At 48.7% G+C, this 25,915-nt stretch overlaps 1 protein-coding gene across 6 annotated transcripts in view; it reads right to left on the bottom strand.

Annotated features, from left to right (window-relative positions):
* Positions 1 to 3,696: 3,696 nt before the first annotated feature.
* EXOC3 (exocyst complex component 3) overlaps positions 3,697 to 25,915 on the bottom strand; it is a 31,182-nt gene continuing 8,963 nt past the window's right edge. The window contains exons 5-13 of one of the 6 annotated variants that reach the window (XM_049859499.1): positions 22,790 to 22,907; positions 21,639 to 21,764; positions 16,642 to 16,742; positions 15,965 to 16,075; positions 15,722 to 15,872; positions 10,327 to 10,449; positions 7,138 to 7,299; positions 6,422 to 6,549; positions 3,697 to 5,112 (exon numbers count right to left, since the gene is read on the bottom strand). In XM_049859499.1, coding sequence (XP_049715456.1) covers positions 4,941 to 5,112; positions 6,422 to 6,549; positions 7,138 to 7,299; positions 10,327 to 10,449; positions 15,722 to 15,872; positions 15,965 to 16,075; positions 16,642 to 16,742; positions 21,639 to 21,764; positions 22,790 to 22,907 — 1,192 coding nt within the window. In that variant the 3' untranslated portion in view covers positions 3,697 to 4,940. The other 5 variants (XR_007514000.1, XM_049859542.1, XM_049859509.1 and 2 more) reach the window with 5 other exon arrangements.

Raw genomic sequence — 25,915 nt, 5'->3', positions numbered from 1 at the left:
CCAGATACTGCTTTTCAGGAGTCTAACTGGTAAGCTGACAAGTCATTTTCAAGTTGCTGCAGAGTCTCCCCGCATGCATCTGTCCGTCTGTCGGTCTGTTGTACAGTGGGGGCTTGCATGTTGCTGTGAGGCTGAAAGCTATGCCACCGGTGTTCAGATACCAGCAGGGTCACCCATGGAGGACAGATTTCGGCTGAGCTTCCAGACTAAGACAGACTAGGAAGAAGGACCCGGCAGTCTACTGCTGAAAGGCATTGGCCAGTGAAAACCTTAGGAATAGCAGCAAACACTGGTATAGTGCTGGAAGATGAGCCCCCCAGGTTGGAAGGCACTCAAAGATGACTGGGGAGTCGACCTTAATGATGTGGATGGAGTAAAGCTTTCGGGGCCTTCATTTGCTGATGTGGCACGACTCAAAATGAGAAGAAGCAGCTGCAAGCATCCATTAATAATTGGAACCTGGAATGTACGAAGTATAAATCTTGGAAAATTGGAAATCATCAAAAATGAAATGGAACACATAAACATCAATATCCTAGGCATTAGTGAGCTGAAATGGACTGGTATTGGCCTTTCTGAATCAGACAATCATATAGTCTACTATGCTGGGAATGACAACTAGAAGAGGAATGGTGTTGCATTCATCGTCAAAAAGAACATTTCAAGATCTATCCTGAAGTACAACACTGTCAGTGATAGGATGACATCCATACGTCTACAAGGAAGACCAATTAATATGACTATTATTCAAATTTACACACCAACCACTAGGGCCAAAGATGAAGAGATTTTTATCGACTGCTGCAGTCTGAAATTGATTGAACATGGAATCAAGATGCATTGATAATTACTCGTGATTGGAATGCGAAATCTGGAAACGAAGAAGGATCAGTGGTTGGACAATATGGCCTTGGTGATAGAAACAGTGCTGGAGATTGAATGATAGAATTTTGCAAGACCAACGACTTCTTCATTGCAAATACCTTCTTTCACCAACATAAACAGCGACTATACACACATGGACCTCGCCAGATGGAACACACAGAAATCAAATTGAGTACATCTGTGGAAAGAGATGATGGAAAAGCTCAATATCATCAGTCAGAACAAGGCCAGGGGTCAACTGTGGAACAGACCATCAATTGCTCATACGCAAATTCAAGCTGAAACTGAAGAAAATCAGAGCAAGTCCTCGAGAGCCAAAATATGGCCTTGAGTATATCCCACCTGAATTTAGAGACCATCTCAAGCATAGATTTGATGCCTTGAACACTAATGTCCAAAGACCAGACGAATTGTAGGATGACATCAAGGACATCATACATGAAAAAAACAAATGGTCACTGAAAAGTCAGGAAAGAAAGAAAAGACCAAAGTGGATGTCAGAGGAGACTCTGAAACTTGCTCTTAAACGTCGAGCAGCTAAAGCAAAAGGAAGAAATGATGAAGTAAAAGAACTGAACAGAAGATTTCAAAGGGCAGCTCGAGAAGACAAAAGTATTATAATAACGTGCAAAGACCTGGAGATAGAAAAACAAAAAGGAAGAATACGCTCGGCGTTTCTCAAGCTGCAAGAATTGAAGGAAAAATTCAAGCCTCGAGTTGCAGTAGTGAAGGATTCTATGGGGAAGATATTAAACGAAGCAGGAAGCATCAAAAAAAGACAGAAGGAATATACGGAGTCGTTAAACCAAAAAGAATTAGTCGACATTGAACCATCTCAAGAGGTAGCATATGATCAGGAACCGATGGTACTGAAGGAAGAAGTCCAAGCTGCTCTTAAGGCATTGGCGAAAAACAAGGCTTTAGGAATTGACAGAGTATCAACTGAGATGTCTCAGCAAAGGGATGCCAGTGCTGGAAGTGCTCACACATCTATGCCAAGAAATCTGGAAGACAGCTACCTGGCCAATTGACTGTAAGAGATCCGTATTTATGCCTATTCCCAAGAAAGGTGATCCAACCAAATGTGGAAATTATCAAACAGTATCATTAATATCACACGCAAGCAAAATTTTGTTGAAGGTCACTCAAAAGTGGCTGCAGCAGTATATCGACAGGAACTGCCAGAAATTCAGGCTGGATTCAGGAGAGGACGTGGAACCAGAGATATCACTGCTGCTGTCAGATGGATCCTGGCTGAAGCCAGAGAATACCAGAAGGATGTTTACCTGTGTTTTATTGACTATGCAAAGGCATCTGATTGTGTGGATCATAACAAATTATGGATAACACTGCAAAGAATGGGAATTCCAGAACACTTAATTGTGCTTATGAGGAACCTGTACATAGATCAAGAGGCAGTTGTTCGGACAGAACAAGGGGATACTGCATGGTTTCAAGTCAGGAAAGGTGTGCATCAGGTTTGTATCCTTTCACCATACCTATTCAGTCTGTATGCTGAACAAATAGTCCGAGAAGCTGGACTGTAAGAAGAACTGGGGCATCAGGATTGGAGGAAGATTCATTAACAACCTGCGTTACGCAGATGACACAACCTTGCTTGCTGAAAAGTGAAGAGGACTTGAAGCACTTACTAATGAATATCAAAGACCACAGCCTTCAGTACGGATTACACCTCAATGTAAAGAAACCTAAATCCTCACAACTGGATCAATAAGTAACATCATGATAAACAGAGAAAAAATTGAAGTTCCCAAGGATTTCATTTTGCTTGGTTCCACAAGCAACACCCATGGAGCAGGAGTCAAGAAATCAAAAGACACACTGCATTGGGCAAATCTGCTGAAAAGGACCTCTTTAAAGTGCTGAAAAGCAAAGGTGTCACCTTGAAGACTAATGTGCCTGACCCAAGCCATGGTATTTGCAATCCTATCATATGCATGTGAAAGCTGAACAATGAATAAGGAAGGCCGAAGAAGAGCTGACGCCTTTGAATTGCGGTGTTGGCAAAGAATATTGAATATACCATGGACTGCCAAAAGAACGAACAAATCTGTCTTGGAAGAAGTACAACCAGAATGCTCCTTAGAAGCAAGGATGGTGAGACTGCGTCTTACAAACTTTGGACATGTTGTCAGGAGAGATCAGTCCCTGGAGAAGGACATTATGCTTGGTAAAATACAGGGTCAGCGGAAAAGAGGAAGACCCTCAAGGAGGTGGACTAACAGTGGCTGCAACAATGGGCTCAAGTATAACAATGACTGTAAGGATGGCACAGGACTGGGCAGTGTTTCGTTCCATGGTACATACGGTCGCTATGAGTCGGAATCCACTTGACGGCACCTAACAACAACACAGAGTTGCAGATGGTGATGGAAGAGGGGTGTGTCCAAGCCTGCTTCTGTGCACCCACACCCACATCTCCCCTCTGTGGCTTACAAGGGCTCCTGCTCTTCTCCCTCCTCCCTCCCTCCCTCACTCCTTGGGCTGGAGGAGGGAGATAGTGGCAGATGCCCCCATGCCCCCACAGCCTCGTCAGTCAGGCACATGAGGTTCAGCGGCCCCTGCTCCCCATTTCCTGAGACTCCCAATGAATAAAGTCCAGAATCACAGGAATGTCCTAACTTGAAAGGTTTTCTTTACCTGAATCATAGGGTATTTTAGAGAGGACGAGATACATCTGCCTCCCTGTCTCCACCTATAAACCCACTTTCCCCAGCAGCACTCTGCAGCTTGACTCCTCACAGGGAGCAGCACCAGCCTCCAGACTTGCCACCCCTCCCCCACCCCTGCCCCCAGTAAACCCTGGCCAAGGCTCTACCTCCAAAACCAAGGGCATCCATCTTTAGGAAAAGTGCTAACTCTGGCTTCAGCCTTGGCCTCTTCCCATTAAGCTTTCTCCCACTCCCTCCCCCTCAGGCTGGTAGGTTTAGGGAACCCCTGAAACAAGGAAGGATGGAAAGAAGATCCTCCATGTACACAGGAGGGTAGCCTGGGGCAAAGGAACAGGGCAAATGCCTTTTTTTCTGCTAAGCCGAGAGCACTGACATCTGCCCATCTGATGCTAATGATGGCATAAGGAAAGTCCGGGGGAAGCTGGTTTGTTTTTATTGTGGGTGTAGTTTTTAAATGAAGTTGGTTTGAAATTAAAGAATAATGTGTAGATGATCCCAGCACTGAGGGCAGACACTGCAGAGAGACGCTACGTTGGGGAAAGAGGGAAATTAGGGGGTTACGCATCTTTAAGTAAGATTTATACATCTTTATACACAACACCAAACAATTTTAATTTTCAGGCGTGCTTTTCCAAGTTCATGCTCATAATATTGACCATCTACCTGCTATGATTTACCTGGTGGCACCCACCAGGCCAGACGTCTACCCTCTGGGGGACGTGACATCCTGAGGGCTGTACCACACCGGATGTCAGGGGCAAGGGGAGGGGATGGGGCTGAGGGACCACACAGCACATGAGTTTCTCATCTACGGAAGGAACTTGAAGGTCAGAAACCTGGACCCCCTGAGCCCCGCGATACAATCGCACCCAAACCCCCCCAGGACCTGCACACTGGACAGCATCCAGAGGCCTCTTGTCTGGGCCTAGCTGTGTTCGACCCAGGAGCAGCTTTTGGGCCTGCCAGAGCATCAGGGGTAAGAGAACTGTAACTGCTGGAGCAAAGAAATCCAGGGCCTTCAGGCTCTTTAATTAAGCAGCACGTGTTTACACCTCACAGCGCGTGATGCAGCCGGAGCTGGGCACAGGCCACACTGACAAAGCGTCCCCTACAACGAACAACCATAACAGGCACCTTACATCAGAGCCCCGATGCCCAAAGTCCCCAGCTGTCAGAACACCTGATTCTTCAAACACCAAGTTTAAATGCAGCCTTTACAACAGAATTTTAGCACCTGAAGAGACAGGTGCTCACACCTGAACTGACCAGGCACGAGACATCGAAAGCCACACTGCTGACATACACTTCCGAGGGCAGGGGTGGGATGTCACACAAGTATCGACATCCAGCCAGAGCCTATGGCTACTTAAGGAGCTTGGTCACATTCAGACTTGGCACAACGATCTCCTTGAAGAGGGGCACATAGTTGGGGTTCGTCTGGGTCGGGCCCTGCTCCAGCGTCTCGATGATAGTCTGCTTCATGTCCCGGCTGGCATCCCCCCGCAGAGCCAGCAGTGCACCGATGTGCTCGTCCCTGGAGAGGGGGCAAGGTATAAGCCAGGCATGCAGAAGGGGCACCCACTGGTGAGCCTGACACCCACCTCGTGAGCACTGATGGAGCTGCCCCTCTCCTGAGCGTGCAGCTGAACTGAGCCAGGGTGACCATTCACACCCCAACCACTGTGACCAGAAACCATTCACACCCCAGCCACTGTGACCTGAGCCATTCACACCCCAATCACTGTGCCCAGGTGACCATTCACACCCCAACCACTGTGACCAGAGACCATTCATACGCCAATCACCATGTCAGGATAACCATTCACACCCCAACCATGGTGACCGGTGACCATTCACACCCCAACCACTGTGACCAGAGACAATTCACACCCCAACCACGGTGACCGGTAACCATTCACACCCAAACCACTGTGCCCAGTGACCATTCACAGCCCAATCACTGTGCCCTGTGACCATTCACACCCTGCCCACTGTGCCCAGTTACCATTCACACCCCAACCACTGTGCCCAGTGACCATTCACACCCCAACCACTGTGCCCAGTGACCATTCACAGCCCAATCACTGTGCCCAGTGACCATTCACAGCCCAATCACTGTAACTGGTGACCATTCACACCCCAACCACTGTGCCCAGGTGACCGTTCACACCCCAACCACTGTGCCCAGTAACCATTCACACCCCAACCACTGTGCCCAGTGACCATTCACAGCCCAATCACTGTGCCCAGTGACCATTCACAGCCCAATCACTGTAACTGGTGACCATTCACACCCCAACCACTGTGCCCAGGTGACTGTTCACACCCCAACCACTGTGCCCAGTAACCATTCACACCCCAACCACTGTGCCCAGGTGACCGTTCACACCCCAACCACTGTGCCCAGTAACCACTCACACCCCAACCACTGTGCCCAGTGACCATTCACAGCCCAATCACTGTGCCCAGTGACCATTCACAGCCCAATCACTGTAACTGGTGACCATTCACACCCCAACCACTGTGCCCAGGTGACCATTCACACCCCAACCACTGTGCCCAGTGACCATTCACACCCCAACCACTGTGCCCAGTGACCATTCACAGTCCAATCACTGTAACTGGTGACCATTCACACCTCAGCCACTGTGCCCAGTGACCATTCACACCCTGCCCATTGTGCCCAGTTACCATTCACAGCCCAATCACTGTGCCCTGTGACCATTCACACCCCAACCACTGTAACTGGTGACCATTCACACCCCAACCACTGTGCCCAATACCACTCACACCCCAACCACTGTGCTGGGTGACCACTCACATCCCAATTTCCGTGCCGTTACCTGATGTCTGGGTACTTGCTGACGAGTGTTGAGACCTCCAGGTAGAGCAGGGAAGGGTCCGTGAGTTTAATGACCTCTGCAATGGCCACGATGGTGTCGCAGTACCCATCCACGTCCTCCCCAAGCCCCTGGAACAGCAGGGCCGTGGTCAGCACAGCCCCGCTCTGACTGCAGGTCGGGGGAGGACATATCGGGTCAGATCTGCCTATCTGATATCCTTCCTGCCTCCCCATCTCGCTCAGAGGGGAACATGTTACGGCTCATTCTGAGGGGCTGGGCTGTTCCTTTGCCCTCAGTGCAGTGTAGGGAGCCTGGGGACAGTTCAGGAGGAGAAATGCTATGCCAGGCTGTGGAACCGACTCAGTGGGCAACTGTCAGCCTTTACTATTAGACAGAGACCACCAGGACCTTCTTGGGCAGTGAGGGTATGGTAGCTCCACATGGCCCAGGTCTCACTGTGGCTGCCCCAGGGCGTCTGTGTACCACCCGCTGAAGGCACCTGTTTCCCTGGGACAAGCCCCAGACTCAAAGTCACATGGGGCCTAGGACACAGTCCCTACTATCGACAGAGCAGGGGGCTTCTCAGGGGCTTTTCCCAGCATGCTGGTGTCCCTCATGGCCAAAGGTCCTGGGCTGGACACTGGAAAGCAGGCTGCAGAGGAGCATATCTGCACTCATCACCTGCCACCCCCAGGCCGCCCGGACCAGGCACTCACCGATGCCAGCTTCCGGAAGAGGAAGCGGAACTGCTCGGCTTCCTTGACCATGCGCTCCGCGCCTTCCTTGCGCTCCTCAGCGCTCCGGAAGGAGATGCGCTTCTGCATGATGGCCCGCAGGTACTCCACCACCACGCGCCGGTGCGCCTCCGCCGCCACCCGCTGAGGGAGAATACACGTTCAGCTTGGCGTCAACCCCACCAGCTGAAGCTGGCACATGGGTGGAAAACGCGTACTCTTCTCAGTGTTCTCAATGAGAAAAAGTCAAAAAACGTGGACTGCCTACCTTCATACTTCTGGTCGAGGTGACTAAAAAAAAAAAAAAAAAAACTTCTGGTCGAGGTGACTAGGGGAATTTTAAAGTAAGTTAAGTAACATGAGATCTTATCGTGCCTCGTAACAGCACTCACCACCTCTCCTTAAAACTAGTGTGAGGTAACATTTATTCTGTACCATGAGCAGAGTGCCACGTGGCACCACAGAACCCCTGCCCATATCGACTGAGAAAGGCTGGGAGAGGCTCCCCAGGGGGTGTGCCGAGGACTGCTTCCCACAGGGTGGTAGGTGAGCTATAGAAGGACCCCTGCTATAAAAACCTATATGAACTGTTGGGCCTGAGTGCACCCTGGTCACCCCAAAGTGATGGAGAGCCCAAGAGCCTAACAAGACAAAGCAAGATGCACCAGCAGCCAGCCTGCACTGGGCACCATGGCCCACAGTACTGCCACATGGATGACCAGGGCCTGCATTGCCCCCCACGGTCCACGGCACTGCCACGTGGACGACCAGGGCCCCACAGCGCTGCCACGTGGACGACCAGGGCCTGCACTGCCCCCCATGGCCTACGGCACTGCCACATGGACGACCAGGGCCTGCACTGGGCACCCACAGCCCACAGCGCTGCCACGTGGATGACCAGGGCCTGCACTGCCCCCCACGGCCCACGGCACTGCCACATGGACGACCAGGGCCTGCACTGGGCACCCATGGCCCACAGCACTGCCACGTGGATGACCAGGGCCTGCACTGCCCCCCATGGCCTACGGCACTGCCACATGGACGACCAGGGCCTGCACTGGGCACCCACGGCCCACAGTGCTGCCACGTGGACGACCAGGGCCTGCACTGCCCGCCACAGCCCACCACAGCCCACAGCATAGCCCACAGCACAGCCCACCACAGCCCACAGTGCTCCCATGTGGATGACGGGGTTCTGCACTGCCCATCCCAGCCCACAGCACTGTTGTGTGGATGGCTGGGGCCAATGGCTGGGGTGGGGGGCTGAGACCAGGAGACTGAAGACGTACCCAGGACCTGGCAGCACCAGCTCTGGGTGAACAAGCGTGAGTCCTCTCTGGAGGATGCACTCTCACTTCAGTCTCCAGGGTCCCCAGGGTTCACATCATCAAAATGAAATTCACAGTCAAAGAGAACAGACACACAAGAGACAAGCCACTAGGACAGGGAGTCAGCAAAGACACCCAATTATTTTACAAAGGGATTTTACCAAACTCTTAGGAACAGATCACACCAATCTTAGATTCTTCAGATAACAGAAAAAGAGGGAGTCTTCCCTGACTAATTCTGTTAGGCCACTGCTACCAGCAAGGGAAACACAGAAAGAAAAACAACAGGCCACTCTCTGTCATTCATGCACATGGATTAAAAAAAATACTTAACAAAAATACTACAAAACTAAACCTAGCAAAGTGCAAAACAGTAATAGACCGTGACAAAACTTAATTCAGAGCCCTGGTGGCCAAGTGGTTAAGACCGCAGGCTGCTAACCAAAAGGCTGGCAGTTTGAATCCAAAAGTGACTCCTTGGAAGCCCTATGGGGCAGTTCTACTCTTTCTCACAGGGTCGTTATGAGTCAGAATCGACTCAACGGCACACAACGAAACTGAATTTGGGGAAACCCTGGTGGCGCAGTGGTTAAGAGCTACGGTGGCTAACCAAAAGGTCAGCAGTTCAAATCCACCAGGTGCTCGTCGAAAACCCTATGGGTCAGCTGTACTCTGTCCTGTAGTGTTGCTATGAGTCGGAATCGACTTGACGGCAGTGGGTTTGGTGGTTCAGGGGTAGAATTCTTGCCTTCCATACTGGAGATCTGGGTACGATTCCTGGCCAACGTACTCCACGCGTAGCCACTATCTATCTGTCAGTGGAGGCTTACATGTTGCTATGATGCTGAACAGGTTTCGGTGGAGCTTCCAGACCTAAGACAAACTAGGAAGAAAGGCCTGGCAATCTACTTCCAAAAATCAGCCAATGGAAAACCCTGTGGATCACAAAGGCCCAATCTGGAACTGACATGGGGGCAGTGCAGGACCAGGCAAGCGTTTTGTTCTATTGTGCATGGGGTCGCTGTGAGTTGGGGCCAACTCCATGGCAGCCAACAACAAGAAGTTGAATTTACCCCAGGGATGCAAGGATAATTTAATAGTAGAAAAAATCTTTAAACTTATCTTGCCACCGTAACTGATTAAAGGAGAGAAACATGACTATCTCAATAGATGCAGAAAAAGCATTTAATAAAACTTAACGGCAGATTAAAAACAAACCAAAACTACCTCAGCCAACAGAATAGAAAGATACTTCCTTAATCTGATGAAAAATAAGTACTAAAACCTTACAATAAACCAAACAATAGGCACCACTTTTTTAACATACAAATTTCCTTTGCTTTCTGATGCCAAACGTCAGAAGAGGAATGAGAGGACCTGGGCCGGCCCTTCGTTTTGTTGACACAAACTGTATCTGCAAACACTATCTATCTTGTGTAAAACGACTGGAAACAAAACCAGGGCTTCAAACCAGTTCAGTCCTGGCTGATGAAGTACAACCAGAATAGACCTGAAGTTTTAAAATTTGGGTGAACTGGAATGGTAACAGGAATGGGAAAAGTTATGGGTTGAAGACCTGGAATGGAAAACTCGGAAGAGGCATTGTGAGCCCTTTCAGAAGCCTGATGTAAGAGACTGGATTACCTTCACTCAAAAGCCCCACTGCGGCTGCCTTTTATCTTCAACCAATGTGAACATGTGTGTTTCCCTTCCCTGGGTTAGTAAAACAACTACCAAAATCTCACACACAAAAAGTAACATAACCCCGAACTATAAGCAAAATCTGATGGGCTGTAGCATGGCTGCTGAACTCGCAATGTATGATGACGTCCCGCACGCTTACCTTTTTATATGGCTTTTTAATCTTGGCAAAGTCGTTGAAATAGTCTTCCACGGTGACACAGATGATATCTACAGCGTTTGACCCTAAGAGCCACTTCTTGGTCATCAACTCGTTAAGATGTTGCTGAAAAACAAAAATAAACATGGGAGAACCTCCTCTGACCACCTCAATAGCAGTCATGGCCTTCTGGAGGGGAGCTGTGCGTCCGTTTTTGTTCTGTCTTTATTGGTTGTCTGGTCATAACAGAAACACATTATCCAAGTAAAAATTACTCGTAAAAATTCTAATAGTACACAAATCTTCATGTACGCACTTTTAAAATATGAGATTTATACTACACATGAAATTCTGTAATCTGCTTCACCACAAACATTGTTAGGTATGTAAATACGTGTGTACGTGTATTTCAAGGAGCTTTGGTGGCACAGTGGCTAAAGCCCATGACTGTTAATCAAACGGTCAGCAGTTTGAAACCACCAGCAGCAACACAGGACAAAGATGGGGCTGTCTGCTTCTGCACAGGTTTACAGTCTGGGAAACGCTGTGAGGACACTGAATGAGAATCAACTTGACAGCAGTAGGTCTGGGTTTTTCGGTGTAAATTTCTTTTTAATAGCTACACGTACCCATCATATGGATACACCGCAACTTACTCCATTCTCAACTGGTGGGCTTTTAACATGCTTTCACATTTTGTGATTATAAACAAGAATATCAACATGCTGAAATGAAATTTGTGTATTTCTACAGGAGAAAGTCCACAGTGGAGTCGCTCAGTCAAAAGGCAAGCACATCTGGAACTGACAGCCACTTACTTCCAAATCGTACCCCCGAGCCCGCACAGCGGCTCAGCCGCGCCGTGGACACAGAAAGGACGTCTTTTTTCACGCTCTCGGCAACGCTGGGTGTGCCAAGGGCTGAATCCCTGCCAGCCTGCTAGGCAACGAAGGTCACGCAGTTTTAACCTGTATTTCTCTGATGACCAGTAAGACAGGGTGTTGCCTCACAGGTAGGACATCTGTATCTCTTTTTCTGTGAAATGTCCATTCGTGTCCTTTGTCTATCTTTCTACCATGGTGTCTGTTTTAAATTTTGGGATACTTTCCAATGCACATGTGGTTTTTTTCTAAAACGTTTTAGAGAGAGCTGCTGCTGTCACGTCTCTTCACCCCATAGAGCAGGGGCCCACAGTACAAAGATCAAATTCACCGGACGACGCAGCATTGCCCCCCGTCCACCTCCAGTTCAAACCCCGCCACCCGTCCCAGCAGCCCCCTTCCCAGGTCTCCAGCAGGACTCAGCCAGGACCCCTGCACCATTTGGAAGCTTCCCCAGCCTGCCTTCACCTCCTGCGACCTGATGGTACTTTTCAGAACATCCTCAATTTGGCGGGGGGGGCCTGGTGAGTCCTCCCTTCACTCTCCCCCACAAATGGCACCCTAACTTCTCACTGCGCTTGGTTTCTAAGCACTTGGTGGAATCCTAATCCTCTACCTAGCACATGTTGTAAATGCTCCCTTCCAATTTGGACAATGTCCCTCAATTTTATTAAAGTCATGTTTTGCTAAACAAAAATTTTAAAGTTTTATGTCTGTCAATCTTTTCTTGGATAATTTCTACTTTTGGTGTCATACTAAAAAAAAAAAAAAATGCTTTCCTATACTGAGAGTAAAGAGCCCTGGTGGCACAATGGTTAAACGCTGGACTGCAAACCAAAAGGTCAGCGGCTTTGAAGGAGAAAGACCTGGCCATCTGCTCTTATAAAGATTCAAGTCTAGGAAACCCTTTAAGGCAGTTCTACTCTCCTACAAAGTTGCTATGAGTTGGAATTCACTTGATGGCGCAAAACACTGAGAACGTGAAAAATTATTCAATCTTCTCCTAGCATTTTGTGGTGTATTAATTTTTCACATTTAAAGCTTTACACCACCTAAGATTTACTTCTGTGCACAACATGAAGCAGGCCTAGAACTTCAATTCTCCCCAGATGGTCAGCTAACTGTTAGGCACCACCTACTACGTTAACACTGACTTGAATGCCATCTTCACAGTCCGTAAAATCCCTCCAAATGAGTCTCTGCTTCTGACGTCTACCCAGTTCTGCGGACCCAGTACCACGCGGCGGCTCACTGACGGCAGATTTCCGTGACATCTTCAGATGCGGCAGAGCAAGCATCTCGCGCCCTCCCTAACTATAAAGCCTCTGCCCCCAAATTTCTTACCCTCTCTTATGCATTTATTCTTTAGATGACCTTTACAAAGCTTTCAGGCTCTCCCGGAAAGATGGCTGGGGGATCTGAGCAGAATCACGCTCAGCGTCTGAACCGTCTGGGCAGAGCAGGCAGCTCTACAGCCTGAGTTTCCCCGGCCTCTGCATCCCCAGCTGACTCCTGAGACTTCCACTCACGTGCATCTCTCGGCGTGTCTCCTTAGTCTGTTCCTCGGTCCCTGGTGTTTTTGCTACTGACATGCATGGGGGCTTTTTCTTTCTTTTTGTTTATTTATTTTATGGTGCTTTAAGTGAAAGTTTACAGTCCAAGTTAGTTTCTCATACAAAAATTTATACACACATCGTTATGTCATCCTATTCACTCTCCCTATAATGCGACAGCACACTCGTCTTTTCCGCTCCGGATTTCCTGTGTCCATTCTACCAGCTCCTGTCCCTTTCTGCCTTCTCATCTCACTTCTGGACAGGAGCTGCCCGTTTAGTTTCATGAATCTACTTGAGCTAAGCAGCACACTCTTCACGAGTATCATTTTATGTCTTATAGTCCAGTCTAATCTTTGTCTGAAGAGGAGGCTTTGGGAATGGTTTCTAGGCTAACAGTCTGGGGCCATGTCTTCTGAGGTCTCCCCAGTCTCAGTCAGACCATTAAGTCTGGTGTTTTTACTAGAATTTAAGTCCTGGCATCGGGTCTTTTTCCACTACACTTTCAAACTGGTGACAGCCAGTAAACAAAAACAATCTTTTTTTTTACATTTATCTTATCACTTTTCTAAATTTTATTAGTTCCAATGCTTTTCACTTGCTGTCACACATTTTGAACATGTACCACCACACGATGGCACACGCTTTTCTCTTCCTTTCCTAGATTTCCAGCAAGTCTTCTGCAACTTAAACTGCTGGCTGGGCTGTGCGCTGACTTGCATGGTGACAGCAGGCCTCTGGTCTGTACTAGTCTCCACAGGGAGCCGCCCTCAGCAAGGTGTACCAGGGTTCTGGACACAGTCACCACCACGTGAGGAGGCCTTCCAGTCAGTTTATCAAAGAGGTTCACCAGGGATAGCTGTTGAATTTCACCAAATGCCTATTCATCATAGTATTTTTTTTTTTTAAATATATTCTGATTTCTGCCAACATCTTTAAATAATGCTGAACCATCCCTGCATTTCTGAAATAAACCCTACTTGTTCACAGTAAGAAGTCCCTGGGTGGTGCAGATGGTTAAGTGTGGGGATACTAACCAAAAGCTTGGCTGGCAGTTTGACTACACTCAGAGGCACCTCAGAAGAAAGGCCTGACAACCTGCTTGCAAAAGGTCACAGCTAGAAAATGCTACGGAGCAGTTCCACTCTGACACACGTGGGCCACTCAGCTGGAAAACGCCACGGAGCAGTTCCACTCTGACACACCTGGGATCAGCACGAGTCAGAAATGACTCAACGGCAACTTTTTTTTGTTTTATTCATGGTACGTTATGCCTTTGACACAATGCTAAATTCATTTCGTTAATGGTTTTTGTTTGCATGTGTGCACACGTGCACCTGGGCTCTCACTTTGGTTTTGCTATCACAAACGTGCTGGTGGGTATGATCAATCTTCTTTCTACAACCTTCTCTCTACACCCTTCTCTCTGTTTTGTAATCCACTAGGCAGTTTGATGTTTTAATATCTGCTAGGGTTGCTATCCAATTGTGCATGAGACGGCCTCAAACCACTGACTGGACACAGCGCATGCTAAAAGTGGGCTACCTCCATAGACCACAGACGCTGCACGTGTGCGGCTCTGTCAACCAGACCACCTACAGACACTGCATGTGTGTGGTTCACCCAACCAGACAACCTATAGACGCTGCACGTGTGTGACTCAGTCAACCAGACAGCCCACAGATGTTGCACGTGTGTGGCTCAGCCAACCAGACAATGCACAGACGCTGCACAGGTGCGGCTCAGCCAACCAGACAACCCAAAGATGCTGCAAGTGTGTGACTGAGCCAACCAGACAACTCACAAGATGCTGCACATGTGCAGTTCGCTCAACCAGACAACCCACAGACACTGCACGTGTGTGATTCAGTCAACCAGACCACCCACAGATGATGCATGTGTGCAACTCAGTCAACCAGACCACCCACAGATGCTGTAGGTGTGCAGCTCAGCCATCCAGACACCCACAGACACTGCATGTGACTCGGCCAACCAGACAACCCACAAATGCTGCACGTGTGTGACTCAGACAACCTACAGATGCTGCACGTGTGTGACTCAGCTGACCAGAAAACCCAGACGCTGCAAACGTGCGACTCAGCCAACCAGACGACCCACAGACGCTGCACATGTGCGACTCAGCTGACCAGACCACCCAGACGCTTCACGTGTGTGACTCAGCAAACCAGACAACCCACAGACGCTGCACGTGTGCGACTCAGCCAACCAGACAACCCACAGACGCTGCACGTGTGTGACTCAGTCAACCAGACCACCCACAGACGCTGCACGTATGCGACTCAGCCAACCAGACAACCCACAGATGCTACACGTGTGCGGTTCAGCCAAGCAGACAACCCACAGGCGCTGCACGTGTGCGGCTCAGCTAACCAGACAGCCAATAGACACACAGCAGCATATGTCCCCAGGGCAGAAGAGAAAATTAGGCAGTGCCGAGTCCAGAAAGGGAGGGAGCAGCCCACACAGCCTACCTCCAGGCCCCAATAGCCCACCTCCAGCCCAAGTGGCCTTCCTCCAGGCCCCAATAGCCCAGCTCCAGCCCAGACACCCTTCCTCCAGGCCCCAGTAGCCCACCTCCAGCCCAGGCACCCTTCCTCCAGGCCCCAGTAGCCCACCTCCAGCCCAGGCACCCTTCCTCCAGGCCCCAGTGGCCCACCTCCAGCCCAGGCACCCTTCCTCCAGGCCCCAGTGGCCCACCTCCAGCCCAGGCGGCCTTCCTCCAGGCCCCAGTGGCCCACCTCCAGCCCAGGCACCCTTCCTCCAGGCCCCAGTGGCCCACCTCCAGCCCAGGCACCCTTCCTCCAGGCCCCAGTGGCCCACCTCCAGCCCAGGCACCCTTCCTCCAGGCCCCAGTGGCCCACCTCCAGCCCAGGCACCCTTCCTCCAGGCCCCAGTGGCCCACCTCCAGCCCAGGCGGCCTTCCTCCAGGCCCCAGTAGCCCACCTCCAGGTCCAGGAAGACCTCTTCCAGCAGACTGCTGCAGCCTTCCTTGGCAATGGTGTCCAGAACCACGTCCATGCTGGGCTGACTTACAGACATGCCCTCTTCTGTGTCGCTTTTCAAATACTTCTTTTTTAAGCTGACTATGGACTCTCTGTAACAAAACAGTTGCCGTTCAGTAAAACTGCTGGTGCTCACACCCTTTCCTCCTGCTCCTTCGTCACAATCTCCATTGCAATGACTCACTTAAAGGTCTGGCAGTTGTTGATGATTGCGATCATGTACTGGACATAGCAGTGTGGGTGCTGCCGGTTCCTCAGGTGTTCCTCTTTGTACAATTGCGCCTCCTCTTTGTATCTAAGAAACATGATCCCCGTTAGACATGTTATCAAGGGCAACACTGAGGTGTTCAGAACGTAACATGGGCATCACTTGGCCATGCTTATCAAAACAGCTGAAATAATACCTCCAGATTAAACGCGGGTGAAAACAGAAATACAGACTTCTGTTGGACTCTTTTGGAAAGTGGTATTAATAAGCTTTATAAATAAGGTTTCATGATGAGCAAACTAATTTGTAACATCTAGTTCTCTCAAAAAGGCAAACCAACCACCCAGGGAAGTGCAGATAACAAAAAAGGCAGTGTGTCCAAATGAGAAGCGCTGACTCCACCCACCAGCTGTGCTGATCACATCGCTTCAGACTGCCCGACTGCCCGTGTATCAGATCTGGGATCTCAGAGGGAGCGCTGCAACGCAGAGAAGCAGGCCTGCTTCCCCTTACAGGGCTTCTAATTAACAAGGACAGCAACGTAGAGGGAATCCCCAGGACTGTGTTTTTGAAAACAGGCATAGTAGGATCAACAACTTTCTAATTTTTAAACACGCATGCTTTCTAAAATAGCACATTGGCAAAATACATACCTATTTAAGAAAGAATTCATTTGCTGAAGACACAAAACCAGTACCTTTGTTTTCAAATCTTCACTTATCTGAGCAGCAACTTGAAGATTCTGTTCGAACATCTAAAAATTGGAAAATTTATGAATTCTTACATAAACTCACATGAGTACACTGAGGATGCAGGCTCCCTATGATAAAAAAACTCCATCTGCTAAACAGTAGGTAGGACAGTCCAACTCCAGAGAAAAACAAAACTACTTGAAAAATAACAAAGTAGTTTAAAAAAAAAAAAAAAGAAGCCAACTTTCTCACCAGGTCAAAAACCAAGTGAATCATTTACTAAGTGTATACAGACTGGCTAGTCTCTATAAAAGGGGCAAATCGTATTTTCATACCTGGTGGAGTTCAGTGGCCTGAGGCCGACAGGAAAGTAGGGGGAAGCCCAGAGAAGTCAGGTGATGGGAGTCACTTGTCAGGGCCAGAGGCCAGGCTCTAACTCAGATGTCCTGACCTCTCAGCATGCTCCTGAAAAGTAACTCAAGTCCACTGGTGTTCAAGCCCCTTGTAATGTGGAAAAAGCTCCCCTTTTTGTGAATGAGAGCTGGCAGGCTAGGGCTGGAGGGGGAGAGAGGAGAGTGAGGGAGGTACAGTTCGCCCCAGGTCATCACATTCGGAACGTCACAAGAACAAAGCGAGCTTCCAAAAGCAAAGGAGAGAAAGAGGGCCAACTTGTCATTATTAACGCATCATCATGAGAGAACCTCACTGCTGCCTGGCTGACGCCGAAATACTTATTTCAGTAGACAGAGTCTGAAGTAAATACTCTAACGCCACTCAATTGTTCCTACTACCAGTTTTTTTTTTTAGTTTTTATTGAGCTTCAAGTGAACGTTTACAAATCAAGTCAGTCTGTCCCATATAAGCTTATATACACCTTACTCCGTATTCCCACTTGCTCTCCCCCTAATGAGTCAGCCCTTCCAGTTTCTCCTTTCGTGACCATTTGGCCAGTTTCTAACCCTCTCTACCCTATCTCCCCTCCAGACAGGAGATGCCAACACAGTCTCAAGTGTCCACCTGATACAAGTAGCTCACTCTTCCTCAGCATCTCTCTCCAACCCATTGTCCAGTCCCTTCCATGTCTGCTCAGTTGTCGTCGGGAATGGTTCCTGTCCTGGGCCAACAGAAGGTTTGGGGACCATGACCGCCGGGATTCCTCTAGTCTCAGTCAGACCATTAAGTATGGTCTTTTTGTGAGAATTTGGGGTCTGCATCCCACTGATCTCCTGCTCCCTCAGGGGTTCTCTGTTGTGCTCCCTGTCAGGGCAGTCATCAGTTGTGGCCGGGCACCACCTAGTTCTTCTGGTCTCAGGATGATGTAAGATTCTGGTTCACGTGGCCCTTTCTGTCCCTTGGGCTCATAGTTGTCGTGTGACCTTGGTGTTCTTGTTCTTCATTCTCCTTTGATCCAGGTGGGTTGAGACCAATTGATGCATCCAGGTGGCCGCTTGTTAGCCTTTAAGACCCCAGACGCCACATTTCAAAGTGGGATGCAGAATGTTTTCATAATAGAATTATTTTGCCAAATGACTTAGAAGTCCCCTTAAACCATGGTCCCCAAACCCTCGCCCTTGCTCCGCTGACCTTTGAAGCATTCAGTTTATCCTGGAAACTTCTTTGCTTTTGGTCCAGTCCAGTTGAGCTGACCTTCCATGTATTGAGTATTGTCCTTCCCTTCACCTAAAGTAGTTGTTATCTGCTAACTAATCAGTAAAAAACCCTCTCCCACCCTCCCTCCGTCCCCCCCTCGTAACCACAAAAGTATGTGTTCTTCTCAGTTTATACTATTTCTCAAGATCTTATAATAGTGGTCTTATACAATATTTGTCCTTTTGCCTCTGACTAATTTCGCTCAGCATAATGCCTTCCAGGTTCCTCCATGTTATGAAATGTTTCACAGGCTCGTCACTGTTCTTTATCGAGGCGTAGTATTCCATTGTGTGAATATACCAAAATTTATTTAACCATTCATCCGTTGATGGACACCCTGGTTGCTTCCAGCTTTTTGCTATTGTAAACAGAGCTGCAATAAACATGGGTGTGCATATATCTGTTCGTGTGAAGGCTCTTATTTCTCTAGGGTATATTCCGAGGAGTGGGATTTCTGGGTTGTATGGTAGTTCTATTTCTAACTGTTTAAGATAACGCCAGATAGATTTCCAAAGTGGTTGTACCATTTTACATTCCCACCAGCAATGTGTAAGAGTTCCAATCTCTCCGCAGCCTCTCCAACATTTATTATTTTGTGTTTTTTGGATTAATGCCAGCCTTGTTGGAGTGAGATTGAATCTCATTATAGTTTTAATTTGCATTTCTCTAATGGCTAATGATCGAGAGCATTTTCTCATGTATCTGTTAGCTGCCTGAATATCTTCTTTAGTGAAGCGTGTGTTCATATCCTTTGCCCACTTCTTGATTGGGTTGTTTGTCTTTCTGTGGTCGAGTTTTGACAGAATCATATAGATTTTAGAGATCAGGCGCTGGTCGGAGATGTCATAGCTGAAAATTCTTTCCCAGTCTGTAGGTGGTCTTTTTACTCTTTTGGTGAAGTCTTTAGATGAGCATAGGTGTTTGATTTTTAGGAGCTCCCAGTTATCTGGTTTCTCTTCGTCATTTTTGGTAATGTTTTGTATTCTGTTTAGGCCTTGTATTAGGGCTCCTAAGGTTGTCCCTATTTTTTCTTCCATGATCTTTATCGTTTTAGTCTTTATGTTTAGGTCTTTGATCCACTTGGAGTTAGTTTTTGTGCATGGTGTGAGGTATGGGTCCTGTTTCATTTTTTTGCAAATGGATATCCAGTTATGCCAGCACCATTTGTTAAAAAGACTATCTCTTCCCCAATTAACTGACACTGGGCCTTTGTCAAATATCAGCTGCTCATATGTGAATAGATTTATATCTGGGTTCTCAATTCTGTTCCACTGGTCTATGTGTCTGTTGTTGTACCAATACCAGGCTGTTTTGACTACTGTGGCTGTATAATAGGTTCTAAAATCAGGTAGAGTGAGGCCTCCCACTTTCTTCTTCTTTTTCAGTAATGCTTTGCTTATCCGAGGCTTCTTTCCCTTCCATATGAAGTTGGTGATTTGTTTCTCTATCACATTAAAAAATGACATTGGAATTTGGATCGGAAGTGCATTGTATGTATAGATGCCTTTTGGTAGAATAGACATTTTTACTATGTTAAGTCTTTCTATGCATGAGCAAGGTATGTTTTTCCACTTAAGTATGGCCTTTTGAATTTCTTGTAGTAGAGCTTTGTAGTTTTCTTTGTATAGGTCTTTTACATCCTTGGTAAGATTTATTCCTAAGTATTTTATCTTCTTGGGGGCTACTGTGAATGGTATTGATTTGGTTATTTCCTCTTCGATGTTCTTTTTGTTGATGTAGAGGAATGCAAGTGATTTTTGTATGTTTATCTTATAACCTGAGACTCTGCCAAACTCTTCTATTAGTTTCAGTGGTTTTCTGGAGGATTCCTTAGGGTTTTCTGTGTATAAGATCATGTCATCTGCAAATAGAGATAATTTTACTTCCTCCGTGCCAATCCGGATGCCCTTTATTTCTTTGTCTAGCCTAATTGCTCTGGCTAGGACTTCTAGCACAATGTTGAATAAGAGCGGTGACAAAGGGCATCCATGTCTGGTTCCCATTCTCAAGGGAAATGCTTTCAGGCTCTTTCCATTTAGAGTGATTTCGGCTGTTGGCTTTGCATAGATGCCCTTTATTATGTTGAGGAATTTTCCTTCAATTCCTATTTTGGTGAGAGTTTTTATCATAAATGGGTGTTGGACTTTGTCGAATGCCTTTTCTGCATCAATTGATAAGATCATGTGGTTTTTGTCTTTTGTTTTATTTATATGGTGGATTACATTAATGGCTTTTCTAATATTAAACCAGCCTTGCATACCTGGTATAAATCACACTTGGTCATGGTGGACTATTTTTTTGATATGTTGTTGAATTCTATTGGCTAGAATTTTGTTGAGAATTTTTGCATCTATGTTCATGAGAGATATAGGTCTGTAATTTTCTTTTTTTGTGATGTCTTTACCTGGTTTTGGTATCAGGGAAATGGTGGCTTCATAGAATGAGTTAGGTAGTATTCCATCATTTTCTATGCTTTGAAATACCTTTAGTAGTAGTGGTGTTAACTCTTTGAAAGTTTGGTAGAACTCTGCAGTGAAGCCGTCCGGGCCAGGGCTTTATTCTGTTGGGAGTTTTTTGATTACCATTTCAATCTCTTTTTTTGTTATGGGTCTATTTAGTTGTTCTACTTCTGATTGTGTTAGTTTAGGTAGGTAGTGTTTTTCCAGGAAGTCATCCATTTCTTCTAGGTTTGCAAATTTGTTAGAGTATACAATTTTTCGTAATAATCTGATATGATTCTTTTAATTTCAGTTGGGTCTGTTGTGATGTGGCCCATCTCGTTTCTTATTCGCCTACCACCGGTTATTTAAAAGAAAATGTGATGGACACAAGTAGGTCGTGGGGCATTAAAAAGGCAATTAACATAAAGGATGAACTATGGTCTCACACCCAGCATGATGACTAACATTCAGGAAATTAATTTTAAAGTGCTAAAAGACTTCCCTAAACTCACCAGATTAGACCCAACCCGTGGTTGGCTGAAGACAACCTTGGCTGTTTATAACATTAGGAACACCTACCAAGCCAACTCCCAAGTTGAAAGCCACAGGTAAAATGACATGTAATTAGGTTCTACTTCAAATTCACAAAGATGAGGAAAAGTAGTCTTAGGTGACCTCAGGCAAGATTACGTGTCAAGTATGAGCCTCAGCTTCTCCATCTCCAGAGACAGATGAAGAGCTTAGATGACAGAAGGGTTCTCTGTATCCTTACTGTGCTCCAGAAACAAAGGTCAAGACATGGGTGTTGGTCTGTAAACCCCACAAGCCCAACCATGAGCCACAGGCCCTGTGACGGTAGCACTGCACCTGGAAGACAATGGCGGGAAGCGTGGTCTGGTAGTAGCCGTCCTGGTCGGCCTCAGGCTCAGTCTCCTTGACCCAGTCCTTCCGGTCTGTCTCTAGTGCTTTCCGCAGCCAGGCAATGATGTTTGACTGTGGAAGGTGAGATTAGCATCAGGAGACAGGAAGAGAAGAAGGAACGTCTTTTGAAGCAAAGATGCGCCCCACCCCCAACAGCATGTGGCTGCAGGAAGTGAACTCGATCCCACAGGAGACATGGGACCCCGAGTCCTCGCCCAACCAGAGAGGCAACTGCTTGTCTCTCGGAGGCTCCTCGACGGGTGGTGGGGCCCCTACCACCCTCTGCTGATGCTAGAGCAAAGCCACTCAGTGAGAACCCCGACTTTAAAGATAAAGGGCAGACCACTAGAAAATCATGGGTGCGTGCTGCACTGGGGGCAAGATACGGCTGTGGGTGCTGTGTCGTGGGTGGCAGCAGCATCTGGCCAGACCACTGGCTTGCTGAAGGGCAGACGCAGTGAGCCCTTGTCCCCGCACAGCCCAACAGTGGCACAAAAGCACTCTCTCCCCATCTCCCAGGGACAGCCTCAGCATTTTCAATAAGGCTGTCTCGGTGTTTGGGTACACCCTTCCCTACAGAGCTGGCCCTGCCTGTTGTTCGACACGGGGAGCCTGGTGGCTGTGGGATCACTCAGAGTCCTGCCAGGCCCCTAATCAGAGGTGAGAGCCTGGCCAAGCTTCCACCCCAGGCCGTCCAGGCCTTGCCACCTAATGGGGAGAAGAGGCCCGCTCCTCTGGTCCTGGGCGGGGGGTTCCTCTCGCCTGGGGGTCTCCTCTGGCCTGAGGTGACTCCTCCCACCCAGGGAGTCTCCTCTGGCCTGAGGGGCCTTCTCCCACCCAGGGGCCTCCTCCAGTCTGGGGGGGTCTCTGCATCTATGGACTGACACACCCTAGACTCTCAGGCCAGGCCAACAACAGGTGCTCTCCTCACCTAACTGGTCATGTATCCTGGAAACAGTCAGGGCATCTGAGCCCACACAGCCCAGGAAGCCAGCATCGAGGCAGACTTCTCATCCGCCCTTTGTCTGCCGGCATCTGGAAACCTAGTCCCAGATGGAGCTCCCCACTCCAAACCAGCATGAGCCAGCTGTACTCACGGTGAGCGTCGACATATATGTGCCAAGCAGCTCGGAGACCACATGCGGGGACAGCAGGGGCCCCAGAGCGTCGGTGTCCACTTCCGGGGCCAGGTCCAAGTTTCCCATCATCTCTGTACTGCATCAAAAACCGGAAGTGAGGTTGGGAGGTTACAAGTGGACACGAGAGAAAACCCTTAAGGAAATGCTACTATTTCTTTCGACACACAAATGCCCAATGGCCCTGGAGACCACGATTCCCACCACACCCATGGGGAGATGAGGACGCCGGCTCCACCTCAGCTTCTCCGCCTCACGTGCTCAGGTAAGTCCTTCAGCCTTGGCCCCTTCTCCCAGCGTGTCTCCTTCCTGGTGTCTGGCAGCTCAGACCCAAGGGGACACTCCAGGAGAGCAAGATCTGTCCTGTTTACCAGTGCCTGGCAGACGGTAGGTGTACAATAAATGTTTTTAATAATGAGAATCACAAAAAATGAGAGAATCGTGAGTGGGTGCTGTAACTCAGGAACCAAATCCACACCAAATCCACTGCTGTCAAGTCCCAAGCCACAGCAACCCTACAGGACAGAGAAGAACTGCCCCATAGGGTTTGCAAGGTTGTAATCTTTGTGGACGCAGACTGTCACATCTTTCTCTCATGGTGTCGCCAGTGGGTTCAAATCACTGACCTTTTGGTTAACACCCAAGCGCTTTAATCACTGCACCACAGGGCCCACTAACTTAGGAACACAGCTTAGTGTTATTCATCTCTGCAGCAGAAAGTGGCTAGAGCAGAGACACCTACAGTGAAAACTGAGTGAGACGCCTCTACTCAGCACGCTGCACTTAAGGAAGCGGTGTGGTTTTCATAAAAAGCAGCTGACGCCCGCACACGCAGCTAGATCTTGTCTAAGGTTCAATCACCTAGAAAACACACGTCTCGGGCTACAATCCCTAGATCTGTTCTCAGGAAGACGCCACTGGATAATATTAACAGCTGGTCCACGACCTGGAAGAAACTGAGATCTTCCTGGGAAAAGTATTTCACGAACACCTGCAGGTATCAGAGGACTACTTATCCAACTTAGGTCATCTCGCCCAGGTGCCTCAACCCATGTGTACGTGTTCCTGTCTCAGGGTGTCTGCGGGCCTTCAGGGACACAGCAGGCAGGTCAGTACTCCCACAGAAAGCCAGCACAAGAGGGTGCATGCGGCTGCAAGGCACAGATTGTCCTACGACAGCAAAAAGCTTCCTATGGGTGAGTGAGACACAAAATTCAGATTCAAACTGTGCACGTGATACAGACGCCCATGGCAGGTTAGAACACCATGGGCCAGCAGCCAGGGCCCGCTCTCAGCCCCTAGTGGGGACAGGAGAACCACAGCGGGCTGGCCTGGCTGGGACCTGCCCTCAGCCCACAGTGGGGACAGGAGAACCACGGCGGGCTGGCCTGGCTGGGACCTGCTCTCAGCCCACAGTGGGGACAGGAGAACCACGGCGGGCTGGCCTGGCTGGGACCTGCTCTCAGCCCACAGTGGGGACAGGAGAACCACGGCGGGCTGGCCTGGCTGGGACCTGCTCTCAGCCCACAGTGGGGACAGGAGAACCACGGCGGGCTGGCCTGGCTGGGACCTGCTCTCAGCCCCACCCCATGCCAGCTGCGTGTACTTGTCCTCCTGGTATCTCAACGTTCTCACCTAGAAGGTGGGGAGGGTCAGGATGCTCCCTGCGGGCAGCGTGGGGACTAACCCAGCTAAGGAAGCATGAGATCCACACTGGCACAGGACACACCGTGAAAGTGTCAGCCACCACTACGGTCACCATCTTGTGCAACAGTGTCCTACTCTTTATGTTTTTCTGTACTGACACTTTCAAATCCTCTACTATAACCAGGGATTACCACAAAAAAAGCCAGAAAGCAGAAAACACACACACAAAAAACAACCCTCACTCCTAAAAGAAGAGGCTTAATTAGTTCTCCTACATTTGTAACAAGATAAATAAAAGAATTTCCAGTACAGCACTTAATGTTTCCCATCCACGAAACCACACAAAATTAAAATACTTCACCTCAGCTGGCTGATCCTAAGGAGTTCTAAAATGTGCCACCACCTCGTCCTTCAAACCTCAAACTAGTGGTGACAGTGTGGACCTCATTCCCCTGCATGGCCTAGAGCCTCACTAAAACTCAAAAGGGGCTGGAAGGCCTTCTGAAACCTGGCATCCCTGTGACGTCGTGCGTCTGGACGCAGGGAGGGGAGCTGGCAGCCTCTCCCCAGCCGCAGCCCCAGGCAGGTCCCCAGGGTCTGCACTTGTAGACGGGGTCTTTACTCACTTGCCCGCAGCGTTACCGTGCAGGGTAGCAATTGAGGCACAGCAAAGGCTCAACAGGCTGCTGTTACCAGGGAACAAGCCTGATGCTGTGCCGCTCACCATGGTGCTGAACCAACACTGGTCCCTGGGACTGACCCCACAAGAGCTCAGCCGTGCTCAGACACCTGCTGTGGCCACAAGAGTAAGGCCTTCCCACAGACAGATGGACAGACCATGAACAGGCACACTGAGTGTCATGCCACAACCCCACAAGAGTTCGGCCACGCTCACACCCCACTGTGACCGTGGGAAGTTTCCCACAGATGAACAGACTACATACACACACACTAGGTGTGGTACACAACCCCACAAAAAAGCTCAGCTGCACTCGGGGACCTGCTGTGACCACGGAAGCACTTCCCAAAACGGGTCACAGGAAGGTGTCTGCAGGCCAGAGAACAATCCCGAACACCCACCCTGCATCTAATTAAAATGCTACGAACACAATGCACACAGAATCAAACTATCTCCACACACAGACGCTACATAAGAGAAGACTCTGAAACACAGCTGTCCACACACAGACGCTACGTAAGAGAAGATGCTGAAACACAGCTGTCCACACACAGACGCTACGTAAGAGAAGATGCTGAAACACAGCTGTCCACACACAGACGCTACGTAAGAGAAGACTCTGGAACACAGCGGTCCACACACAGATGCTACGTAAAAGACGCTGAAACACAGCCGTCCACACACAGATGCTACGTGAGAGAAGACGCTGAAACACAGCCGTCCACACACGGACGCTACGTGAGAGAAGACGCTGAAACACA

This window comes from Elephas maximus, chromosome 2, assembly GCF_024166365.1.
Source record: "Elephas maximus indicus isolate mEleMax1 chromosome 2, mEleMax1 primary haplotype, whole genome shotgun sequence".
Lineage (NCBI taxonomy): Eukaryota > Metazoa > Chordata > Mammalia > Proboscidea > Elephantidae > Elephas > Elephas maximus.
Note: the sequence above shows the minus strand (reverse complement) of the source record. Positions and strands in the feature narration are given on the sequence as shown.